This window comes from Epinephelus moara, chromosome 2, assembly GCF_006386435.1.
Source record: "Epinephelus moara isolate mb chromosome 2, YSFRI_EMoa_1.0, whole genome shotgun sequence".
Classification (NCBI taxonomy): Eukaryota; Metazoa; Chordata; class Actinopteri; order Perciformes; family Serranidae; genus Epinephelus; species Epinephelus moara.
Genome location: NC_065507.1, coordinates 328,176 through 350,427, shown reverse-complemented (window position 1 = coordinate 350,427; position 22,252 = coordinate 328,176). Strand labels below are relative to the sequence as shown.

The 22,252-nt window shown below is 45.3% G+C and overlaps 1 protein-coding gene across 1 annotated transcript in view; it reads right to left on the bottom strand.

The window, feature by feature from the left end:
- The window catches only part of LOC126400599 (segment polarity protein dishevelled homolog DVL-3-like), a 35,577-nt gene that overhangs the window by 2,588 nt on the left and 10,737 nt on the right, over positions 1-22,252 (bottom strand). The window contains exons 7-18 of the mRNA XM_050061437.1: positions 21,596-21,735; positions 21,421-21,497; positions 21,238-21,305; positions 21,063-21,143; positions 20,839-20,973; positions 11,004-11,171; positions 10,218-10,436; positions 6,034-9,360; positions 5,153-5,988; positions 2,877-2,993; positions 1,516-1,795; positions 480-786 (exon numbers count right to left, since the gene is read on the bottom strand). Coding sequence (XP_049917394.1) covers positions 9,050-9,360; positions 10,218-10,436; positions 11,004-11,171; positions 20,839-20,973; positions 21,063-21,143; positions 21,238-21,305; positions 21,421-21,497; positions 21,596-21,735 — 1,199 coding nt within the window. The 3' untranslated portion in view covers positions 480-786; positions 1,516-1,795; positions 2,877-2,993; positions 5,153-5,988; positions 6,034-9,049. The remainder of the gene's footprint in view (positions 1-479; positions 787-1,515; positions 1,796-2,876; positions 2,994-5,152; positions 5,989-6,033; positions 9,361-10,217; positions 10,437-11,003; positions 11,172-20,838; positions 20,974-21,062; positions 21,144-21,237; positions 21,306-21,420; positions 21,498-21,595; positions 21,736-22,252) is intronic.

The following is a 22,252-nucleotide window of genomic DNA, read 5'->3' as shown; positions in this document are numbered from 1 at the left end:
GTGTGTGAATGAATAAACGAGAGGCATTAACGTAAATTTCTTTGTAGAAAGGCGCTTTATGAAATTAAGTCCATTCACTTGTATTAGTTTACAGCGCAGCCTTGCCACATCCAATATGGCGGCGACGTTGACGTACGGCTCAGCGCTCGATGCGGCGTCTACGTATATATGTCTATGTTTCCGGCCCTGCGCTGGTTATGTACAGTAACCACTAGTGACAGTCATTACGAGGAAGACCGTCAGGGGGCCCCTGGGCCCTGGAGCAACCGTTCCCATGTCCCCACAGCAGCTCTGCTGATAGACACATTTCATGGAAGAACTGAATGGTTTCTGCTCTTAGTGCTGTTAAAGATGAATTTCCTGTTTAATTTTAAGGCTGCCTGGACATGTACACGTGCAATAGTTTCAGGACCCGCATCAGTGGTAGAGTGCTATGTCAGTTACCTCGTGGGGAGGTTGACGTGTGTGAGGACAGTTACCTTGCGGGGACAGGAGCAGGTTGACATGTGTGAGGACAGTTACCTTGCGGGGACAGGAGCAGGTTGACATGTGTGAGGACAGTTACCTTGCAGGGACAGGAGCGGTTGACATGTGTGAGGACAGTTACCTTGCGGGGACAGGAGCAGGTTAACATGTGTGAGGACAGTTACCTTGCGGGGACAGGAGCAGGTTGACGCTCTCCAACACATCCAGGAGGAGCTTGTTCCGTCTGTCCTTGATTCCTTCCCACCTCCAGCCGATCTGACCCGTCACCTGACAGGTGATCTGAGACTACTCCTCTTTGGTCTGTGGGCGGAGACAAATGTCTGATTGGCTGCTGGATCGGATGTCAACGTCACCGCCATATTGGAGAAATATGAACGCTAACAGGTCTGTTTTATTTAGGAGGACCGCAGGACAGTGTGAGTCTCTGATTCGGCGGTGAGGTTGACACATCGCTGTGACATCACAGACTGTAAATAAAGATGGCCGACATGTCTCCATTTTGTCCCCACAATGAAGCCAAACTTTGGACATGGCCACCGCCATCTTGCTCTGGTGGTGATTCTGGTCATTTGGAGCCAGAATCTGTGCAGGAGAGGCCCCGCCCACACACCTGTCCGACCACTAGTGAGCAGCCCTCCGATTGGCTCACACAGCTGTCAGTCATGATGTCACATCTCCTTTTAACAGTGTCAGGTAACTGAACTGATGATGATGATGATGATGATGATGATGATGATGATGATGATGATGAGCTCAGGTCTCTGAGTTCTGAGGGTAACTGCAGGACACACACACAAACAAACAAACAAACAAACAGCAGCTTGGCGTCGGCTCCCGTCGGCGCTGTATTTTCTTTAGGTTTTGATTTTCTCATCCAACGCTTACAAAAATCAAAACCTAAAAAAACCACAGAGCGGCAGAAAGACGGCGGTGTCACGTGGCGGAGGGACCACTTCCTGTTGGAGTTTAAACACCTGACCTTTGATCTGTCACAGCTTCCTGTCCCTCCCTTTCAGAGTAAAAGTTTACCGTCCGGCAGCTCGTAGATGAGCACGAAGTTGCTCTCGACGTTCTCCTCATGACGTCACACATCTTGTAGAGGAACTGGAACACCGTGGTGGCGTTGACGTTCCGCTGGGTGATGGCCGCCAGCCAGATGTTGGAGCGCTTCACGTGGAAGAAGCTGGTGCGGCGGTGGATGACGTTGTCTCGGAGGCGTCCACGGCGATCCTCCTGGACAGAGACAACACGGGACCACTGCAGTACAACTGCAGGCTCTCAGTGTGTGACAACATTATGGGATGGATCCCTGCAGAGACAGAGATCAGGATCAGGATCAGGGTCAACAAACTCTGAGCCTGAGCTGAGAAACAGAACAGCTGATCATAATCAGTTCAATCAGCCTGAGGGAAGCGTGCTCACGGTGAGCTTATAAAGACATCATCAGTAGAGTGCAGATAACATGATTCTCAGAGACAGGAAGCAGAACTTGTTTCATCCCAACTGAAGACATGAAACAAATCTCTTGCGTCAGCTGCAGCTGAACAGCGTGAGGTGTGATGGGAACAGACTGCAGAGTTAATAGGTAATGTGAGGTGATGTGATGTCATGTGATGAGGTCATGTGTCTAACATACAGAAACATGTTTCTATCTTAACAGTGTTCATATATTTGAACTGCAGAGTCTTTGAATATATGAAAAGTATTCATGAATCACTGCATCATGTATCCACGTAGATTCATTTCTCATTAACACTGACAAACCTGCAGTTCTTTTTTTAAACATTATGTTTTGGGTTCCCTGATTTATGTCCAGGGAAAACCACAACAAGGGTCCAAAGTGTTTTCAGAGCCAGAGACACTTTTCTTACGGGCCGACAAACCGCTGTCTCTCTGATGTGTTCAGTGTCTCTGATGTTATAAAGAAAAGAATCAAAGGACAATGCATAAAATGTGCTGTGATGATAATGTAAATCCAGGATGTGTAATATGTGATATATGTGGGTGGAACAGATTGTTAGATAAATGATAGAGTGTGAGGTCAAACAGTATCTTTCATATAGACACTCCTCCAGGGAGACATCCAAACAGGCTCTAATCACCTTCTCCTTACACAACAGCCTCTGAATACACTGGGCCTCAACCTCCACCACTTCATTCACTAAAGGACACGCCATGTTTCTACTTCCTGCTACACGCTCAGCCTCAGGCTGACATGAAGCAAACCTGTGACTCAGCAGGTTAGCTTCACAGAGTATGTTGCCATAGTAACTGACTCACGGTTACACTGAGCTGGCTTTGTGAAACGGAAAACTCAGAGTTTCATCTCAGGCTGAACAAACTCAGAGTTTTCACTGCTCCCTTTTGTCATGGTGACCTGCAGGACTCACCCGATGTCATCGCGGTACACCCTGGAGATCAACACCTCCTCCTTGTGGTTATAGATGAAGAGTCCTCCAATCATGGCCGACAGCCGTCACTCAGACGCAGCTGATCATGAAGAGTCACTGCGGCACAGAGAGGAAGAGGAGGATGAAGACGATCTAACAGAGTGTCAGGTAATGAAGCAGATCCTGATATAAAACAGATCCTGATATAAAACAGATCCTGATGATAAAACAGATCCTGATATAAAACAGATCCTGATGATAAAACAGATCCTGATGATAAAACAGATCCTGATGATAAAACAGATCCTGATGATAAAAACTAAGATGAAATCTGTGTTTAATTGTCGTTGATGAGACGTGATGTTAATGTTGGTGACTGTCGACACTGACAGCTTACTTGATCTTCAGATGCGTGATGAGCGTCAGGCTGTTAACTCCAGTAAATAGTCTGCACCAGTTTGACAGTTGTAAATAATCAACGTGCTTGAGAGCATCAAAAGAGATGTTGAGCTTCTCAAATGATGATCAGTGTGTGTGTTCATAAATCATTAAACCTGTCACACACTGCTGGAGACATGACACACACACACACATCATTTCATACACCCTGTCACCTTGAGTCTGAAAACACAGATAGAAAACATCAGGACTAAAGGTGAATAAACATTTTTAATTTTTGTCGACTAAAATCTTTTAAATTTTCAAATGAAACTTGTTGAAGTTTCAACTAAAATATTTGCGTTTTTGTCAACTAAAACTGTGAAGGATAAAAATGACTAAAATGTGACTGACACTAATAAACATGTTGGTCAGAATGAACACTGACGGCAGCTCAATTATGTTTCATATGAAAACAAGTTTCAGCTGGAAAATGAACCTGTAAAACAACGAACACTACAATGAACTGATGGCTGCTGTCTGTGCTGTAAAATCAAAATGAATATATTTGTCATGTGATGTGTTGGACCTTCAGTGTCAGTTTTGACTCTGATTCTGGATCACCGTGATTGTTTTTATCATTTATAACATTAAATCTATTTTTCTTTGACTTTATACAAACTGTCATGTTAATGTGTGTTCGATTAGCTGTTCACGTGGACTGTCCCTTTAACATCACAGCTGCTAGTTAGCATGTTAGCTTAGCTGCAGTTCAAACCAGCATACAACACTAGAAATGCTAACCATGTTAATAAAATATAAGTATTAGCTGATGTCACTCTGCAGCGGTGAGAGCTCACACATCATGTTCCACCATCAAATCTCATCGTTTGAACGCATTCCGAAAATCTGACATTTTTATGTATTTTCATATTTTCTGACTAAACTAATCAATATCCCGACCGCATATTTTAACAGATGGTAATTTTAGGTTATTCTGGTACTTTCGGCACACAAATAAAAAAACATTCATTTCTCATTCCTGCAGGATTTACACGTTTAATGTTGAAAGTCGTCGCTATCACTCTGATCCACTGAACGCTTTCCGAACTACATTTAAAAATCCGACATTTTAATGTATTTCCATATTTTTTGGCTCAGCTAATCAATAATCCGGCGGGACATCTGAACAGATTGTAACCTTTAGTTCATCTGTTACTTTCGGCACACAAGTAAAAGAACATATAGTTTTAATTCCGGTGAGATTTACCCGTTAAATGTTGAAAGTCGTTCCCGCCATCAAATCTGATCGACTGAATGCTTTCCGAACTACATTTAAAAATCCGACATTTTTATGTACTTTCATATATTTTCACTCAATACACACACAACACGAGCGAACATTGTAACAGGTGGTAATCGAGGTTCTGCTGGTGTTTTCGGCACACAAATAAACCAACAATCAATTGTCATTCCGGTGGATTTACCCGTTAAACGTTAGGCGAATCACAGCAACCTCAAGTTACCGCCCAGTCACGTAGCATAATTACGATGTGGATAAAAATGATCGGTGAGACAGTGAAGCATTCGGCTGAAAAGTCGCACCAACACGTAACTGAGCTGCAGTTTGTATGCGCCGAATTGAAAAGTGGTGCTTATTGATTTATAGCCGATAATCGTTAATGACCTACTCGTTCGCTCTGCTATCGATCAGCAATACATCACTGGAAATCGGGTTTTTTTAATGGCTGTTCGTCGCTAGCTGTTAGCAACAGTTGCTAACGTTACCGCAGCAGACAGACGGTCACTTCCCGGCTGCTGCAGTGCAGACAGACAGAAAGACAGACAGACAGACAGATGGACAGACAGACGGTGTTACCCGTCCTCCGGGCTCTTACCGGCTCCGGTACCGGCTCCGCTGTGGCTCTCGGCTGCCTCACGAAGAACCTCGCGGGCCCCGCCGTCTCTCCATCCGGACATTTGACCGTGAAAAGCGGACGCTCCGGTCTCCTCCGGTCTCCTCCGGTCTGAGGCAAGATGTCGGCGGATGGAGCGGACCATCAGCTGACGGCAGTCCCGGCCGGGCCGCGTCCCGTTCAGATCCACCGGCCTCCTTCACCGGGACTCCTCCGGTCTGCACGGAGCTGAGCTTTAACTCAACGCGTCTGCCGTTAACTCTGTCGGTCTCAGTCTCACACCGACGGTTTACCGGGTGCTGCTCCGCTGCTCTGACCGACCACCGTCACCGAGGAGGCGGGAGAGCGGATTGGGACGCATCCCTTCTTCCTTCCTTCCTACCTTCCTCCTCCTCCTCCTCCTGTGAGAGGAGACAGGAGGCTCTCCATATGAATCCTGATCAGTCACATCACACTGACCTGAGATCAGCACGAGACTCGCACACACTTCATCAGACACTATGTTTCCTCAGACCTCAGATCAGTTTACATACAGCAGGTCGGTACAGTGGTCCCGCTCCTACACCTGATCCCGCTCCAACACCTGATCCCGCTCCAACACCTGATCCCGCTCCTACACCTGATCCCGGTCCTACACTTACACCTTCACGGTGCACACGCCTACAGTCACGTGATTAACCACTTAGTACTCACATCCTGACCTGCAGTAAAAGTACTCACACTACAGTGTAGAAATACTTCCTGTCAGAGTCCTGCAGAGAGCTGATCCTGATGAACACACCTGTGACCCTGCTGAGAGCTGATCCTGATGAACACACCTGTGCACCTGTGACCCTGCTGAGAGCTGATCCTGATGAACACACCTGTGATCCTGCTGAGAGCTGATCCTGATGAACACACCTGTGATCCTGCAGAGAGTTGATCCTGATCCTGATGAACACACCTGTGATCCTGCAGAGAGCTGATCCTGATGAACATACCTGTGATCCTGCAGAGAGCTGATGCTGATGAACGTCATGTTGTTGTACGTCAGTTTTAGACCCCCACCATGTAACATTCACGTAAACCAAAGGATACGTGTTTGAAAAGACGTACTTCCGGTTGCCAGAAGGTGGTGCAATCACCATGACACCTACTGTGCATGTAGTTGGCTTCAGGCCTTCAGTCTTATTAAACATGTGAAGTTTGGTGCAGATTGAACAAGGTACACCGAAGTTACAACTTCCTGTTTAGTGGTGACACATGTAAATTTGACAGCTCGCCACGGTCACACGGTTCAATGAAAGCTCAAGCTTTCAGCAACTTTTGATGTCCATGGTCTTCAGATGGTATAGATATTTCACCAGACGTGACGTGTGTGAAGTTTCAGGAGTTTTTTTGTTTTTTTTTTCAGTTTGTTAAACCTCAAAAATGTAATTCATTTGGAGGAAGAATAAAACCCCTTGGATTTCAACAGGGTCCTCGAACTACACCCCCTTTGTCCTCGAACTGTACCCCCTTTGTGCTGAGGACCTAATTATATGACCACAGTATTAATACATATATACATAAATATGATGATTCCAATGAATAAAGAGGAGTAAAATAAATTAAACATCTAAACACTGGGGAAAACTGCCGTCTGAAGTTCCCCTTGTTTCTGTCAGTCCTGCTGCAGGACCAGACCAAGTCCAGGGCCAGGACCAGGACCAGGACCGGACCCAAACCAGGACATATGAGTGTGAAGGATTTCATATTCACTGAGGTTTGGTTTGAAAATACAACAGAAACAAAAAGTTTGTTGGACATTTTTTAATAGTGTTTGTTTAAAAAGCTGCAGAGTGAAGACAGATAAACAAAACAATCATAAATAAATAAATAAATAACAATAATAAAGTGTAAACGAACTGAGCTGTTCAGCCATCATAGATCTTTATATTCATCTACACTGTTACATGCCTGCTCTGAGGAAGGAGGTTGGTGTGCACAGTATGGTTTAGGGGTCAGTCGCACCCACAGGGCTCACCTCTGGTCTGAAGTCGGTCTTAACTTGGCATTCTGAGTCTTGGTTACACCGATGGCACCAACAGGTTTCACCTCTGGTCTGAAGTCGTAACTTGGCAGACTCGGTAGTCCAGTTAAAGGCCTACAAAGACCTTGAGATACTCAAACTGTCTCACTCGGGGCAGTGACTCACTCCACAGTATCATGGCGTCAGATTTGGAAGTGCTGACCCTCATTCTTCCTGCTTCATACTACAAACCATCCCAGTCTACACTGAAGGTCACACAGATGAAGCCAGCAGCAAAATCACAACACCCACTGAGAAAATGCACAAGTTCCTGCTAAAAACACGGACACAACTCTTGCTCAGTTATTCAAGGACTGGATGAACTGTAGCAGCAGCACACAAGACACCTTGAAGGACACCGTCATCAGCTGTCATAAGTCCACAAAACCCATCCAGACAGGATGGCGAACCCTCCAGTATCATTGCTAAGTTGGAATCCCCATTAGTTCATCTGAATCTGAGGTTCAAGATTCCAAAGTCAGTTTTCCAGCACCCTTACAGAAGCTGAGCAGAGTGATACCCTGGTAGTTAGCACACATCCTCCAGTCTCCTTTTTAAAGGAGGGACCACCACCCTAGTCTACATACACTGTCTCCATGTTCCTCTACAGAGGGTGTGTCGGCTGAGTTTAGGAGTTCCTAAAAGTGCTCCTTCCATCGCCCAACAATATCCTCACTAAAGGGAAGCAGTTTTCTTTCTCTACTGAAAACAGCGGGGCCTTGCCTGAGCTGCACAACAGTTTGACATAAACTCTCTGAGGCCAAACCAAAGTCTTTGTCCGTGGCCTCCACAAAATTCTCCTGTACTTGACCTGGTTTCATAAAGCCCTACCTTCACTAAACCTTCTCTACTGCTTCATGAGATTCCCATGTTAACATCCTCCATCCCTAGTCATGCCCACATGTGGGTTCTTTGGTTACCACCACGACAAGTACCAATGACAGCAGCCACTACCAGAATGGGAGCAGTAAATGTGTCCCACTCAGGCTTCATGTCCCCAGCCTCCAACAGGATGCAGGAAAAATTCCTCAATGAGGTAGAGTTTAACCGAGTGGACAGGGCCTCGATCAGATGTTTCCAACTTACCCCTCACTACTTTGGATTTACCAGATCTGTCTGAGAGCTCCCGCCTGATCCACCCAACCAGTTCCATCACCATCAGTTCACCTGATCGTCCGATAAAACTCCCAGGTTCACCTTTGACCCAAGGTGCCCCTGTACCAAGTTCCATGTCGTGCTCCTCCTGGGGGATCCTGAGGCTTTCACTTTAAATCCAGGCTGAAAACTCACCTGTTCAGGCTTTCCTACTCTCTTTGAGTGGGTAAGCCTGAGCAGATGTTTTGTTTATGTTAGTTTTGTTTGCTTTTTAAACTAATATTTGTTTGTTGTTAAATGTTGAATTATCTTGTACTTTCTATTTTATTGTATTTTACTCTGTAAGGCGACCTAGAGTGTCATGAAAGGCGGCCAGAAATAAAATGTATTATTATTATTATTATGATGTGGGCAGAACAGGTGTCAGGTATACTACCAATTGTGTGGCAGGCAAACATAAGGACCCTGGGAAATGAGTTCTAGGGATGTCACCTCACTGGTAGTGAACAGCCTGAGTTGGTGCAGGAGTACCGGCCATACCAAGTAGATATAATCAATGCAGTGTGCCTGCTCTGGTAACAAACTCTTGTCTCAAACACCTCAAATCAGACTTCCTCCTCACAGTCGCCTCGGTCCGTTCACTCTCTAGATGTTTCTCAAAAACTTTAAGATTCTGGATTCTTCTTTTTCAAACCACAAATTAAAACCAGGGAGTTGTTTCCACCATCACAGGGTCACATGACATCCACAAAGAAATCACTGGGGTTTCCCATGGCCATGCAGAAGGACTGTCGGGGATCTGCGAGGTCGCGGCGCTGACCTCGAGGTGGCGAGGGGGCCGGAGGGAGGTCCTCTGAATCTTTGTTACCATGGAGACCAGAGAAGGAGGTCGGGGGTCTCCGTGTGCCATCGTCATCACCAGGGGACTCTGCCGCCAGTTGTTTGTCAGTTGAAGCACTCACTTCCTGCTTGTTGGGCTCTGATTGGCTGCCTCGTCCTTTCTCGTTCAGACCGTCACTACAGTTTGATCCGCTGCTGTGACTTCCTGTACAAAATAAAACATGACATTGTTACCTCTTTACAGCAACATGCTGCCATATTAAAGTCATCCTAAACCTCCATATTGTTTCTGTTGTTATTTTGATCGGTTGTGTACAGACGACATCCACTTCCTGTCTGTCCGCCCTGAAGAAGGATCCCTCGTCTGTTGATCGGGGGTGGAGGGTCGGGGGACTTTTATTAACGGGTGTGGACGGGTGCGTGTTTGGATCCATGCAGGACTCTGCTTTAAGGGTCAGTTTGTGCACGCTGCGACTCGGACTGCTCACACTGGCAGTCTCAGCTGATGCTAAAGTTCAGACTGGAGCTGCCTGTGAAGGCTGATTATTTTAGGAGTATTATATAACTGACCACATGGTGGCGCTGTCAGTAACCTGTCTGAATGTGACAGACAGACGTCCAGGGGGAACGGACTGATAAACACTGATTTTATCTTTGCTGCTGCGCCCCCTGTGGGCAGAAAGGCAAACCTGCACGTCACTCAGGCCTCTGAGAGCCCGTTAACCAATCACAGAACAGCCCGTATGTTTGACTGTGATGTCACTGACATACGGTCCGAACCACAGCTGATGAAGGTCGGGGAAGAAACATCACATCAGAAGGAACAAATGGTAAAAATAAGTTTATATTTTGGTGAAAATGAAATAGGAGAAATGTTCCTGCAGCTCTCAGCTGATGATGATGGTGATGATGGTGATGATGATGATGATGATGATGATGGACAGAAACAGATGAAGGTCTGCGAGTCTGGTTTAAAGGCTGATGAATGTATGAATGAATGAATGATGACAAGATGAAGAATGCAGGGTTACAGTTGTCAGCAAAGAAAAACACCTGTATCACCTTCACTGTGTGGACCTCCTCCTCCTCCTCCTCCTCCTCCTCCCCAAGCCGGCAGCTGGTGAAGGGGGTGAGGCGAGCTGTAGGGGTGAGGGACGGGGTACTGGTAGGGGAAGGCCGGGGGCCACTGGGGGCCCGGGGGTGGAGCCAGAGGGTCACAATCTGAGCCTCCTCCTCGACTGGAGTCTTCCTCATTATCCAGCAGAGTCATCACACCCAGATCTGACGGACAGAACCAGTCACATGATCAGTACTCACCAGGACCACGTACCAATACTGACAGTACTCACAGGACTACCACTGACAGTACTAACAATAATTAGTACTGCTAATACTTTAAAATCAATGAAGTCACATGACAACGCTGTTTTTTAAAATGCAGCATCATTAGGGACAATAGCAGGGTGTGTCCCCTGAACGCACTGATGGTGAGTTCCCTGCGTCCTCTCAAATTTTAATGTTTCAGGAATACAGGATGCGTGCTGAGCAACATCAGCACACCAGCTGAACTGTTGATTTTCTGTTGACACAAACTGTCCAAATCATTAAAGAGGAGCTGAAGTCAGACAGAATCCAACACATCATAGTTTCATAGCTTATTTATGAATCAGTCCTGATTTAAACTGGCTGACTGATATCAGATATCATGTTTCATGTTTATATTTCTGGATGATCAGCTGGTGAGTTTTGGGACATGTTTGTCGCCATCTTTTGGTCATTAGTGCAGCTGCAGCTGATCATCAAACAGATGAACGTGTGACTGTTGTGGTGTAGAGACACCATACTCACCTCCACAGAGGTCTCCGAACACGTAGTAGCACTGTTCAGAGAAGGTCACCTTGTTGACGGTGTGGCGGATGTAACCAGCCTTTAGCAGGTTCCCTGCGTACTTGCGAGATTCGCGGCGATCGGTGAAACCCTCCACATTGCGGTGGAGCCAGTCCACCACGTCTGAACCTGGACGGATTGTAAACTGGAGTTAGATGACAATATTTGTAGAACTCCTCAGATAAATTAAGACAGAAGGAAGACCTCAGGTGGGTTCACAGGATCAGTTGGTTGACAGAGGTTCCTGATAGTTCAGGGTCTGGAGGGTTAAGGTAAGGGTCTCTAGGGTAAGGCTTTGAGGGGTTGAAGGGGTCGACTTAGGGTTAACATATATGGAATCATAAATAGGTAAATATAAATTCCTCTTGGGGCTTGATGGAGGGAGCTGGGTTAGTATCAGGGTAGGGGCTTCTTACCTACGAAGGGTTTATATATAGATACATACATATATATATAGTAAGTATAGTATAGGGAAAATACCCCAAGAGTCAGCGAGAGCTGGGGTCGAAAATGACTCACAGGTGGATGACACGGTAACACACATTGTAACAGACACGACTATGCATTGGATCTGTGACTCAGTGAAGGATAGGGGCACGGACCTATCCACCAGAGCTAGAATTAGCAGCACTCAGGGCAAGGCGAGCGCATCTGTAGAGGATAAAAGTAGCACAGTCGAGAACAAGATGCTTCAGGTTTGTCCTTGTGGCTGGCAGAAAGCAACATCACTAAAAGGCCTCAGAACTCATCAGGGAAAGAAGTGTGTGGCAAAGAAAGGGCAGAGTAGCCGCATTGATCAGTACTTCCTAAGAAGTCAGTCGAGTCAGTCGGATGAAGTCCAGCGGCAGGTAGAAAACCACAGTTCGCAGGATATCAGTAACGCTGCCACTGAGAAGGAGGAGGGGGTAGCAGGAGAGGATGCAGGTGACACTGAGGTCAGTATGCCAGTCAGAGAGAGAACCATGGAGCAAAAGGTTAGAGTTAGATAGCCTAGGGCAAATGACAGTAAAGAATGGGAGATAATTAATAGAGATTTGTCAGTAATCTTAAGCAGGCTTAGAGGAAATGCAATAGAAAGGTTAGAAAAGATGGGAGATATAATTTACTCATATGGTGTAGAGAGGTTTGGGGTGCATGAGAGAAAGAGGAGTGAGAGGGTACAGTCAGGTAAGTCTAGGCGGCAAAGAGAAATAGAGAAGTTAGTCAAGGAAAGGAGACAGTTAAGAAAGCAGTGGAAAAAGGCTACAGAAGAAGAAAGGGAGGGAATTAAGGTGTTGCAAGAGGAGTTGAGAAGCAGGCTAGCAGTTCTTAGAAGGGCAGAGCATCTCAGGAAAAAGAGGAGGAAGAAGGAATATGCTAGGACAGGTTTTTTCAGGGACCCTTTTAAGTTTGTTAAAGGATTGTTCAGCCAGGAAAAGGGAGGGCAGCTCAAAGCAGAAAGGCTAGAGGTTGAAGAATATTTGAGAAATACATATTCAGATTTAGAGAAGAATAGGATAGTAGGTTTCCCACCCGATATCCCTCCATTAGGAGGGATAGAGCATGAGATGGATGTCAGGCCACCTAGGTGGAAGGAAGTTCAGGAGGTGGTCAGGCGTGCAAAGGCTTCTTCGGCCCCAGGGCCTAATGGAGTCCCCTACCGGGTTTATAAAAGTGCGCCTGATACCCTTAAATTTTTATGGAAACAGCTAAGAATAGTTTGGGAGAAGCAAATTATACCAAGAGCATGGCGTAGGGCAGGGGGTGTCCTCATTCCTAAGGAGAAGGAGTCTGTGGACCTTAGCCAGTTCCGGATGATTTCTCTCTTGAATGTAGAGGGGAAGATTTTCTTTAGTGTAGTTGCGCAGAGATTAGCTAGCTACTTAGAAAGGAATAGCTTAATAGATACCATGGTGCAGAAGGCAGGAATACCAGGTTTTTCAGGGTGTTTAGAGCATACTAGCATGATCTGGCACCAGATTCAGGCAGCGAAGATTAAGAAAAGGGACCTGCATGTAGTATTTTTAGATCTTGCAAATGCGTTTGGTTCAGTACCGCATAGCCTCATTTGGAGTGCGTTTGACTACTTCAGAGTGCCACAGGTAGTTGTTAACTTAGTGAAAGCATATTTTCAGGATATTAGGTTGTGTCTAAGTACAGCAGGTTTCACAACAGGTTGGCAGAGGCTAGAAATAGGCATCATGGCAGGGTGTACAATTTCTCCATTAGCATTTACTATGGCAATGGAAGTAATCATCAGGGCTTCTAAGTGGGTGGTAGGTGGAGAGAGACGGCAGAACGGGTTGCATCTTCCACCAGTTAGGGCTTACATGGATGACATGACACTGGTGACCACAACAATGCCATGTACAAAGAGGCTACTAGAGAAGGTAAATAAGAACCTCAAGTGGGCCAGCATGAAGATCAAGCCTAGTAAATCTAGAAGCATCTCGATACGTAGAGGGAAGTTAAGTGATAGGAAGTTTGTCATAGATGATGAGGAAATCCCAACAATTAGGGAAAAGTCAGTAAAGAGCTTAGGTAGGTGGTACAATGTGGAGTTGAATGATGAGGAACAGGTGGTGAAATTTAGGAAAGATGTGGCAGAAGGATTGGATAGAATAGATAAATCCGAACTTCCAGGAAAGTTGAAGTTGTGGTGTTTGCAATTTGGGCTATATCCTAGGTTAATGTGGCCATTGTCAATTTATGAAATTCCAATATCCGTAGTGGAGAGAATTGAAAGGTCGGTTAGCTCCTATATTAGGAAGTGGTTGGGTGCTCCTAGGTGCCTAAGTAGTGTTGCATTGTATGGAAAAGGGATACTTCAGCTGCCAGTATCTAGTTTAACAGAGGAATTTAAATGTACCAAGGTCAGGACAGAGCTCTTGTTATCTGGGAGTAAGGACGTGGTAGTTAGGAGTGTGGTTCCAAATCCAACCAAGGGGAGGAAGTGGAACCCAAGATCGGCAGTTCAGGAGGCAGAGGCAGCTCTTAGGCATGCAGAGATTGTAGGTAATGTTCAGTTTGGCCGGGGAGGCCTGGGGCTTGGCTCAGGCAAACCGGTATGGAATAAAGCAGGTCTCAAAGATAAAAGAAAGCTGGTTGTAGAACAGATACGTAGACAGGAAGAGATGCTAAGGGGTGCAAAGGTAGTGGCCCAGGCTAAACAGGGACAGTGGTTGAATTGGGAAAGTGTAGAGAAGAGGAAGCTTAGTTGGAGGGACCTGTGGAGTATGGAGGAGAATCGTATTAGATTCCTGGTAGGGGCTACATACGATGTGTTACCAACCCCCCAGAACCTAAAACTGTGGGTAAATGAGGACCCATCATGCCCATTGTGTTCACGTACCGCAACCTTAAAGCATATTTTGTCAGGCTGTAAAGTTAGCTTGTCACAAGGCCGATATACATGGCGACATAACCAGGTGTTGAAATGTTTAGCTGCAGGCATCGAAGGGAAACGAAGACAGGTGAATTCAGAAGGTGTTAAGGATAGGAGCTTAGTAATTCAGTTTGTTCATGAGGGAGAGAAATACAGAAGGGATAAGTTAGTAAGGAGGCAAGGGTGTGGCCTGGGTTTGGTGAAGGTGGCAGTGCTGTTTGTGTAAGTAAGGTAAAGGAGGTTGTTGGGTTGGTGCGGGGAGCAGTGAGACCTGGCATTAGGGGAGTGTCTCTGGGACGCCAGAGATCACTGTCTAGCCTCCTGGAGGTGTCGTGGGAACAACTAGACGAAACACTGGTGAAAGGAGGTTCCCACCTGATGACCCCAAAGACATGTTAGTTATCACTGCTCACTGGTCTGTATAGTTAAGCCTTGCCATAATAGCTTATCATAGGGCTTAGGAGGTATATTTACTGAGTGCTGATCCTTTCTCTAGAGCACACACTTCTTGTGTTTATTTGAATATATATACGTATGTATGTATGTATGTATGTATACATTTATACGCAGTGTATATATGTATAGAGGCATGGCCCTCCGCAACATAATGCAGAAACAGATTTTATACAGCTATTATTCTTTTATAGAGAGCTTGAAGGAGCTTAATCTTATGAATGGCTCTACTGGCCTGGGCACGCCTCAACTGTCGTGACAGCAAGGTTCCAGGTTTATCACCCAATTCGAACTGCTTATGTCTAACTTTCAGGAGCAGAGTGCAAACTTGCTTAGAAAGTATGCTATTCTATTCATGTTTCAGTTTTACAATATCCTTAAGTACGTGTGAAGATGGGGCTGTTCTGTACTGCTTTTCAAGCAAGGGGATTTGCTTGTCTATTTCTAACAGCCTATTTCCCCTTTGCTTGTGTAGCTTCATATGATATCACAAATCCTCTTATTACTACTTTAAAAGCTTCCCACAAAGTTGAGTCTGAAACATCCCCTGTATTACTGAAAGCCACATATTCCTTAATAAAAACTGAACATTTTTCAAAAATATTTCATCATTCAGTAAGTTCGGGTTAAACTGCCAATTGTAATGGGTCTGCTTCCATCCAACATCAATGCCAATAGTAACAGGACTATGATCTGAGATTAAGATATTGTGATATTTTGATGAGGAGATGGCTGCTGCCATTCTAGAGTCAATTAAAAAGTAGTCAATTCTTGTATAGGTGCTGTGAACTTGGGGGAAAAAGGAATATTCTTTTTTAGCGGGATGCTGAATTCTCCAGATATCAACAAGATTAAGAGATTTCATCAAACTGTTGAGTACGACAGTGGAGTCTGAAGGACTGATCGGGTGTGAGGAAGATCGATCCATAAATGTATCTAAATACAGTTAAAGTCTCCAACTATTAAGTTGGTTGTGGATAAATCAGGAATAAGACTGAAAACACCACGGAAGAAGCCTAGGTTCTTCTGCCTAGATATTTTTAGGGCATTTTAGCCTTTAATCGACAGGACAGACAAGTGTGAAGGGGGAGAGAGAGAGGGGGAGTGACATGCAGGAAATGGCCACAGGCTGGAGTCGAGCCTGGGCCCCTGCGGCAGCAGCCTTGTACATGGGGCGCCTGCTCTACCACTAAGCCACCGACGCCCCGAGGTGTGTGTATATTTAACAGGGTGACATGAAGCATCAGAATAGTGCCAGTCACCATTATGAAGCGACTATTTGGATCAGTTTTGGTGGATATGTGTTGAAAAGGAATGTTCTTTTTAATTAATATGGCGACACCACGTGCTTTAGCTGAAAAAGTTGACTGAAACGTATGTCCTATCCAGCTGCATCTCAGTTTCAGGGCCTCTGTATGTTTAATATGTGTCTCCTGTGGGAACTTAATATTAGAATGAAGGCCTTGCAGGTGAGAAAATACTTCAGCTCTTTTAGCTGGGTTGTTTAAACCTCTAACATTCCAAGAATTTAGATTGATAATATTACTTACATTAGAACTATTGTTAGGACCACTCATGACACCTCCACACAACAAAAATGCAGGATACTATGGTAGACAAATAAGGTATTGTGAGTACAGTACATAAGACTAAACAAAAAAAACTATACCCTACCCTCCCTATTCCCCCTTTCCCAAATAAAGGGGAATAAGTAAAACCCCCATTGAAGTGGAACTGCTGGGCAATGGGCTTTCACATAAATCTAGTAAAATGCTAACAGAGAAAACTAGACACTAATCTCTAACGTCTGCTCATACCACGCTTACATAATAAGGTAAACATTAAAACACTCTAGTTTCAACTATTTAAAGCTGTATTGTCAAAAACCCTGAGACTGACAGCTTATAGTAGATGTAGATTAAAATAAAGATGGAAGTGAAAGACTATGAACACTAAAACTTCACATCACAAATTGTAGGCCACTCTGAACCTATGGAAATTATTTTGAAATTGAAAATGTAAATGAGAACAGACAGTAAAGGAGTCGTAGTGACAGCGTCCCCGGTGTTGCACAATTACTTAACTTAAATGTAACATGAATCCTACTCAAAACAGTGAGGGAATAACGGTATAATGTGCAAACGTGTGCTCTGCCAGTTATTTTGTCCAAAGATTACCCATAAAAGTTAAAATGAAAAGAAAATACCGTTACAATTAACTTAATGACAGACAGAGGCATTCAGGACGCTAAAAAGGCTCATAAACAACGCATCGAGGACAATTTCAAAGACAACAGCACACGTGACATGTGGCATGGCATCAGAACCCTTACAAACTACAGACGGAGTCAGAACCCCCCGCCATCCATAGGCAGCTCCACCCTCCCTGACCAGCTTAACACCTTCTTTGCTCGCTTTGAAAAAACAGCAGAAACAGCAGCAGAAGCCATCACTGCACCAGAGGACGTCCCACTCGTTCACCCTCCAGCCATTCCAGGTTCTGCAGACCCTGAGAAAAATCAACAGCAGCAAGGCGGCTGGACCGGATGGCATCTCTGGTGAGCACTGAAGGTGTGTGCACTGCAGCTAGCTGAGGTCTTCACAAACATTTTCAACCTTTCACTCCAGCTGGCCACAGTCCCTACATGTCTGAAATCCACTACCATTGTCCCCGTACCCAAGAAACCAACCATCTCCAGCCTGAATGATTACCGGACGATCGCACTCACGCCAGTAATCATGAAATGTTTAGAGAGACTGGTGCTGGGGCACATTAAGTCCTTCATTCCCCCTACCCACGAGCAACTTCAGCTTGCCTACAGGGCAAACCAGTCCACTGATGACGCCATAGCTCTAGCTCTGCACACAGCCCTGACACACCTGGAAAGGTGTGAGGTTGCTGTTTATCAACTTCAGCTCGGCGTTTAATTCCATCAGCCCACACAAACTAATCAGCAAACTGAAGACACTCGGCATCCAACCAGCCCTCCGCCTGTGGATCCTTAGCTTCCTGACCCTCAGACCTCAGCATGTCCGACTTGGCGACCAGACCTTTTTCATTTAGTAAGATCGTTATTCACGTCGGTGGCAATGACACCCGGTTACGTCAGTCCGAGGTCACTAAAATTAATATTGCCTCGGTGTGTGAATATGCTAAAACGATGTCGGACTCCGCAGTTTTCTCTGGACCCCTCCCAAATCTGACCACTGATGACATGTTTAGCCGCATGTCATCATTTAATCGCTGGCTGTCCAGGTGGTGTCCAGCAAACGATGTGGGTTTCGTTAATAATTGGCAAACTTTCTGGGGAAAACCTGGTCTTATTAGGAGAGACGGCATTCATCCCACTTTGGATGGAGCTGCTCTCATTTCTAGCAACCTGGCAAACTTTATTAGCAATTTAAATCCCTGACAACCCAGAGTTGAGACCGGGACTCGGAGACGCAGTCCTATACGCCTCTCTGAGCTTCTAGTTCAGTTACCCAGCCATAGTTTTCATAGTTTTATACAAACGGTGTCTGTCCCCCGACCACCTAAATTATCTAAATCTAAAATTAAACAAAGAGGAGTTGTGCATAACAACCTCATAAAAATTAAAACCTCTTCTGTGACAGAAAGACAAAACAGGAGAATTAAATGCGGACTGTTAAATATCAGGTCTCTATCGTCTAAAGCAGTGACGGACGGACACTAAACTGTTATTATACACATATGATTATTGTCACATATGTACACTATCAGATATTAATATATACTTTGAACATATTGTACCACAGTAGCCAGAATTATTAATTATAATATTATTACTTTCATTAATGTTGTTGTAAACTACTGTCATTACCGTCTGTCCTGCATCTCTCTCTGTCTCTCTCTCTCTCTCTCTCATTGTGTCATACGGATTACTGTTATTATTATGCTGATCTGTTCTGTACGACATCTATTACACGTCTGTCCGTCCTGGAAGAGGGATCCCTCCTCAGTTGCTCTTCCTGAGGTTTCTACCGTTTTTTTCCCCGTTAAAGGGTTTTTTGGGGAGTTTTTCCTGATCAGCTGTGAGGGTCATAAGGACAGAGGAATGTCGTATGCTGTAAAGCCCTGTGAGGCAAATTGTGATTTGTGATATTGGGCTTTATAAATAAAATTGATTGATTGATTGATCATCATCCTCAACACTGGTCTCCCCCAGGGCTGCGTCCTCAGCCCCCTTCTCTTCTCCCTATACACCAGTGACTGCACCTCTACCCACAGCTCCACCTCAGTAGTCAAATTCGCTGATGACATGACCATAGTGGGACAAATAACGAACGGCAATGAGGCTGCATACAGGGAGGAGGTCCGGATACTACCACCTGGTGCAAGCTTAATGACCTCAGCCTCAACATAACAAAAACAACAGAAAATAAAGAAAAGAAATAACAGACTTTCAAAGAAGGTGCTCGTTAACTTCTATCGCAGCACCATCGAGAGTGTTCTCACATACGACAGCCCTGTCTGGTTCTCTAGCTGCACCACAGCTGAGAGGAAGGACCTATAAATATTGGACAAAACTGCCCAATGAATCATCAGCTCCCCCCTCCCCCTCCTGAGTGACATTTACTCCTGTCGCCTCCTCAAGCGGGCGTTCCGCAACCAGAAGGACCCCTCACATCCTGGACACCCCCTCTTCAGTACTCTCCCATCAGGCAGGTTGAGAGCCACACGTGCGAGAACCAACAGACTGAGAAACAACTTCTTTCCGCGAGCTGTGAACTGACTGACTGTATCAAACTGCTGCACTGCACTCCACTGTACCGTACCATCTATCATCATATCACTTACTGTACCATACTGCTGATCCGACAGTTGATCTCATCTATTCTTCTTCTTTATCTTCATCTCGTTTTTTTTAATCTTGATCTCATTTGACTTTAATTCTTATTTAGTTTTTAACAACCAAATGTATATTTATATTTATAATAACAATACACAATATTTATTCATACACTGTACTTTACAGCACTGTTTACATTTTAACACTGTTTGTTGATCTGACCTGTGTGATGCCAAAATGAAATTTCGTTGTATCCTGTGTACAATGACAATAAAGCTTCTTATCTTATCTTATTTTCTCTTATTTTCTCTTATTTTCTCTTCTCTTCTCTTCTCTTCTCTTCTCTTCTCTTCTCTTCTCTTCTCACTTCACTGGGTTGTGGTGTATCGTAGCAATCATAATACGTGGCTTGTTGCCCGGCGGGCTGATGCGGTAAGCTCGGTCCACCTTGATCCTGTGTGGGAAGCGATCTGCTCCCAGAAACAGGTCCAATACAAATGCCGTAGGTGAGCCCTTCTCCACTTTCTCAGGCAGACCAATAATTTTAATATTTTGTCCTCTAGATCTTCCCTCGAGGTCGCTCAGTTTAGCTTTCAAGAGCTTGTTCTGGGTGTGCAGCTCACCACAACTCTTCTCCAACTCGGTGATGCATGTGTCATGCTCCTCTTGTGTCTCTTCCAGGCTGGTTATGCGGGATGAGTTTGCAGCTAGAGCAGTTTTTACCCCAGTGAGAGATGTCTCCAGGTTATCAAACCTTGTGTTCATAGAGTTTTCCATTCGTCTAATGGCCTCTAGGATGGACGCTGCATGGCTGACACCTGAAACCAAAACTTTAAGTAACGAAAGTAACGATAAGAGCCAATAACTTCGGAGCCGATAACGTCGGAGCTTACTATTATTACAGTCTTGATTAAATTTGCCTCGGGCCGTTAAATACTGGGTCTTGTTACCAATCCCTGCCCGGGCCACTCAGAGGTTGCCTCTGGGCCGCATGTGGCCCGTGGGCGGCTAATTGAATAGGCCTGGTTTAGGGTAGTGGCTTGTTACCTACGAAGGGTTTAGGGTAGGGGCTTCTAAGCATGAAAGGTTAAGGGTAGTGGCTTGTTACCGATGAAGGGTTTAGAGTAGGGGCTTCTAAGCATGAAAGGTTAAGGGTAGTGGCTTGTTACCTATGAAGGCATTGGGAATCGTTATCTTCAGCCACATCCGGTCCCGAACCTCCAGACCCGACTCAGGATTGGCCATTGCCTTGACAACAGCTGTCATGTCGCTGTGGATGGTGAGATGGGTTTCTTCATGCACACCTGAAAAACACGGGCAGATTATCATTGGAATCGTGGATGGACAGGTGATGGATGGACAAATACTGCATGCTGTGTGATGGGAGTCTCACCATAGTGTGGGGGGAGCCTCCCTGTCATGGCAGCAGTGTGCGACACCCAGGCAGCCGGGTCGATTGGACGGACCGGTTCACCTTCAGGGGATGTGGGGAAAGATGGCGGACAACCATGTAAATTAAGTGTGGGGAGGTAATAAATGACACTGACGAGCGTTCTGAAGATACTCACTCCTCGGCAGTGTGAAGCAGCCCCGTGGGTTTGGATCCCAACACTTTGCCACCGTTAACGTCACAGGACTACAGACAGACAGACAGACAGACAGACAGACGTGTATGTGTGATGTTAGCTTCACTCCAGTTGTACTACTAGTAGTAACAGTGGTAATAGTTCTAAAAGTATAAGACGTGTCACCCTGGTTTGTGGACGATCTCTCTGAGGACTCGGACAGCGTCATCGTTACTCATGTTCTCAAAGTTGATGTCGTTCACCTGACGGACACATGGACCATTATTTAATCAGTTCATTCAAGTTATACCACAAACAGTAGAACTGACACCAGTACTGACAGTAGTTCTGACAGTTGTACCTGCAGTAACATGTCTCCAGGTTCAATGCGTCCGTCTGCTGCCACCGCTCCGCCCTTCATGATGGAGCCGATATAAATCCCTCCGTCTCCTCTGTCATTACTCTGACCGACGATACTAATGCCCAGGAAGTTATACCTCTCTGACAGACAGACGGACAGACAGATTCATTCTCATTGTCACATCGTTTTTTCTTGCAGATCAATAAATAAAATCACAGGGATTAAAACATCAGAGTCTCAGCTTCATGTCTGCATCACCCAAAGCACCATTACCAGCTGGTACCCTGCTGCCACTGCCAAGGACAAGGACAGACTACAACCTGCTATGCCTCCAGGACCCTAAGGAATCTCCAGGACCTGTACACCTCCAGGACCCTAAGGACTCTCCAGGACCTGTACACCTCCTGTGTACTTTTACTTCCTGCTGTATACTTTTACTTCCTGCTATGTACTTTTACTTCCTGCTGCTGTGCACTTTTACTTTCTGTCGTGTACTTTTACTTCCTGCAGCTGTGTACTTTTACTTTCTGTCGTGTACTTTTACTTCCTGCAGCTGTGTACTTTTACTTTCTGCTGTGTACTTTTACTTCCTGTCGTGTACTTTTACTTCCTGCAGCTGTGTACTTTTACTTCCTGTCGTGTACTTTTACTTCCTGC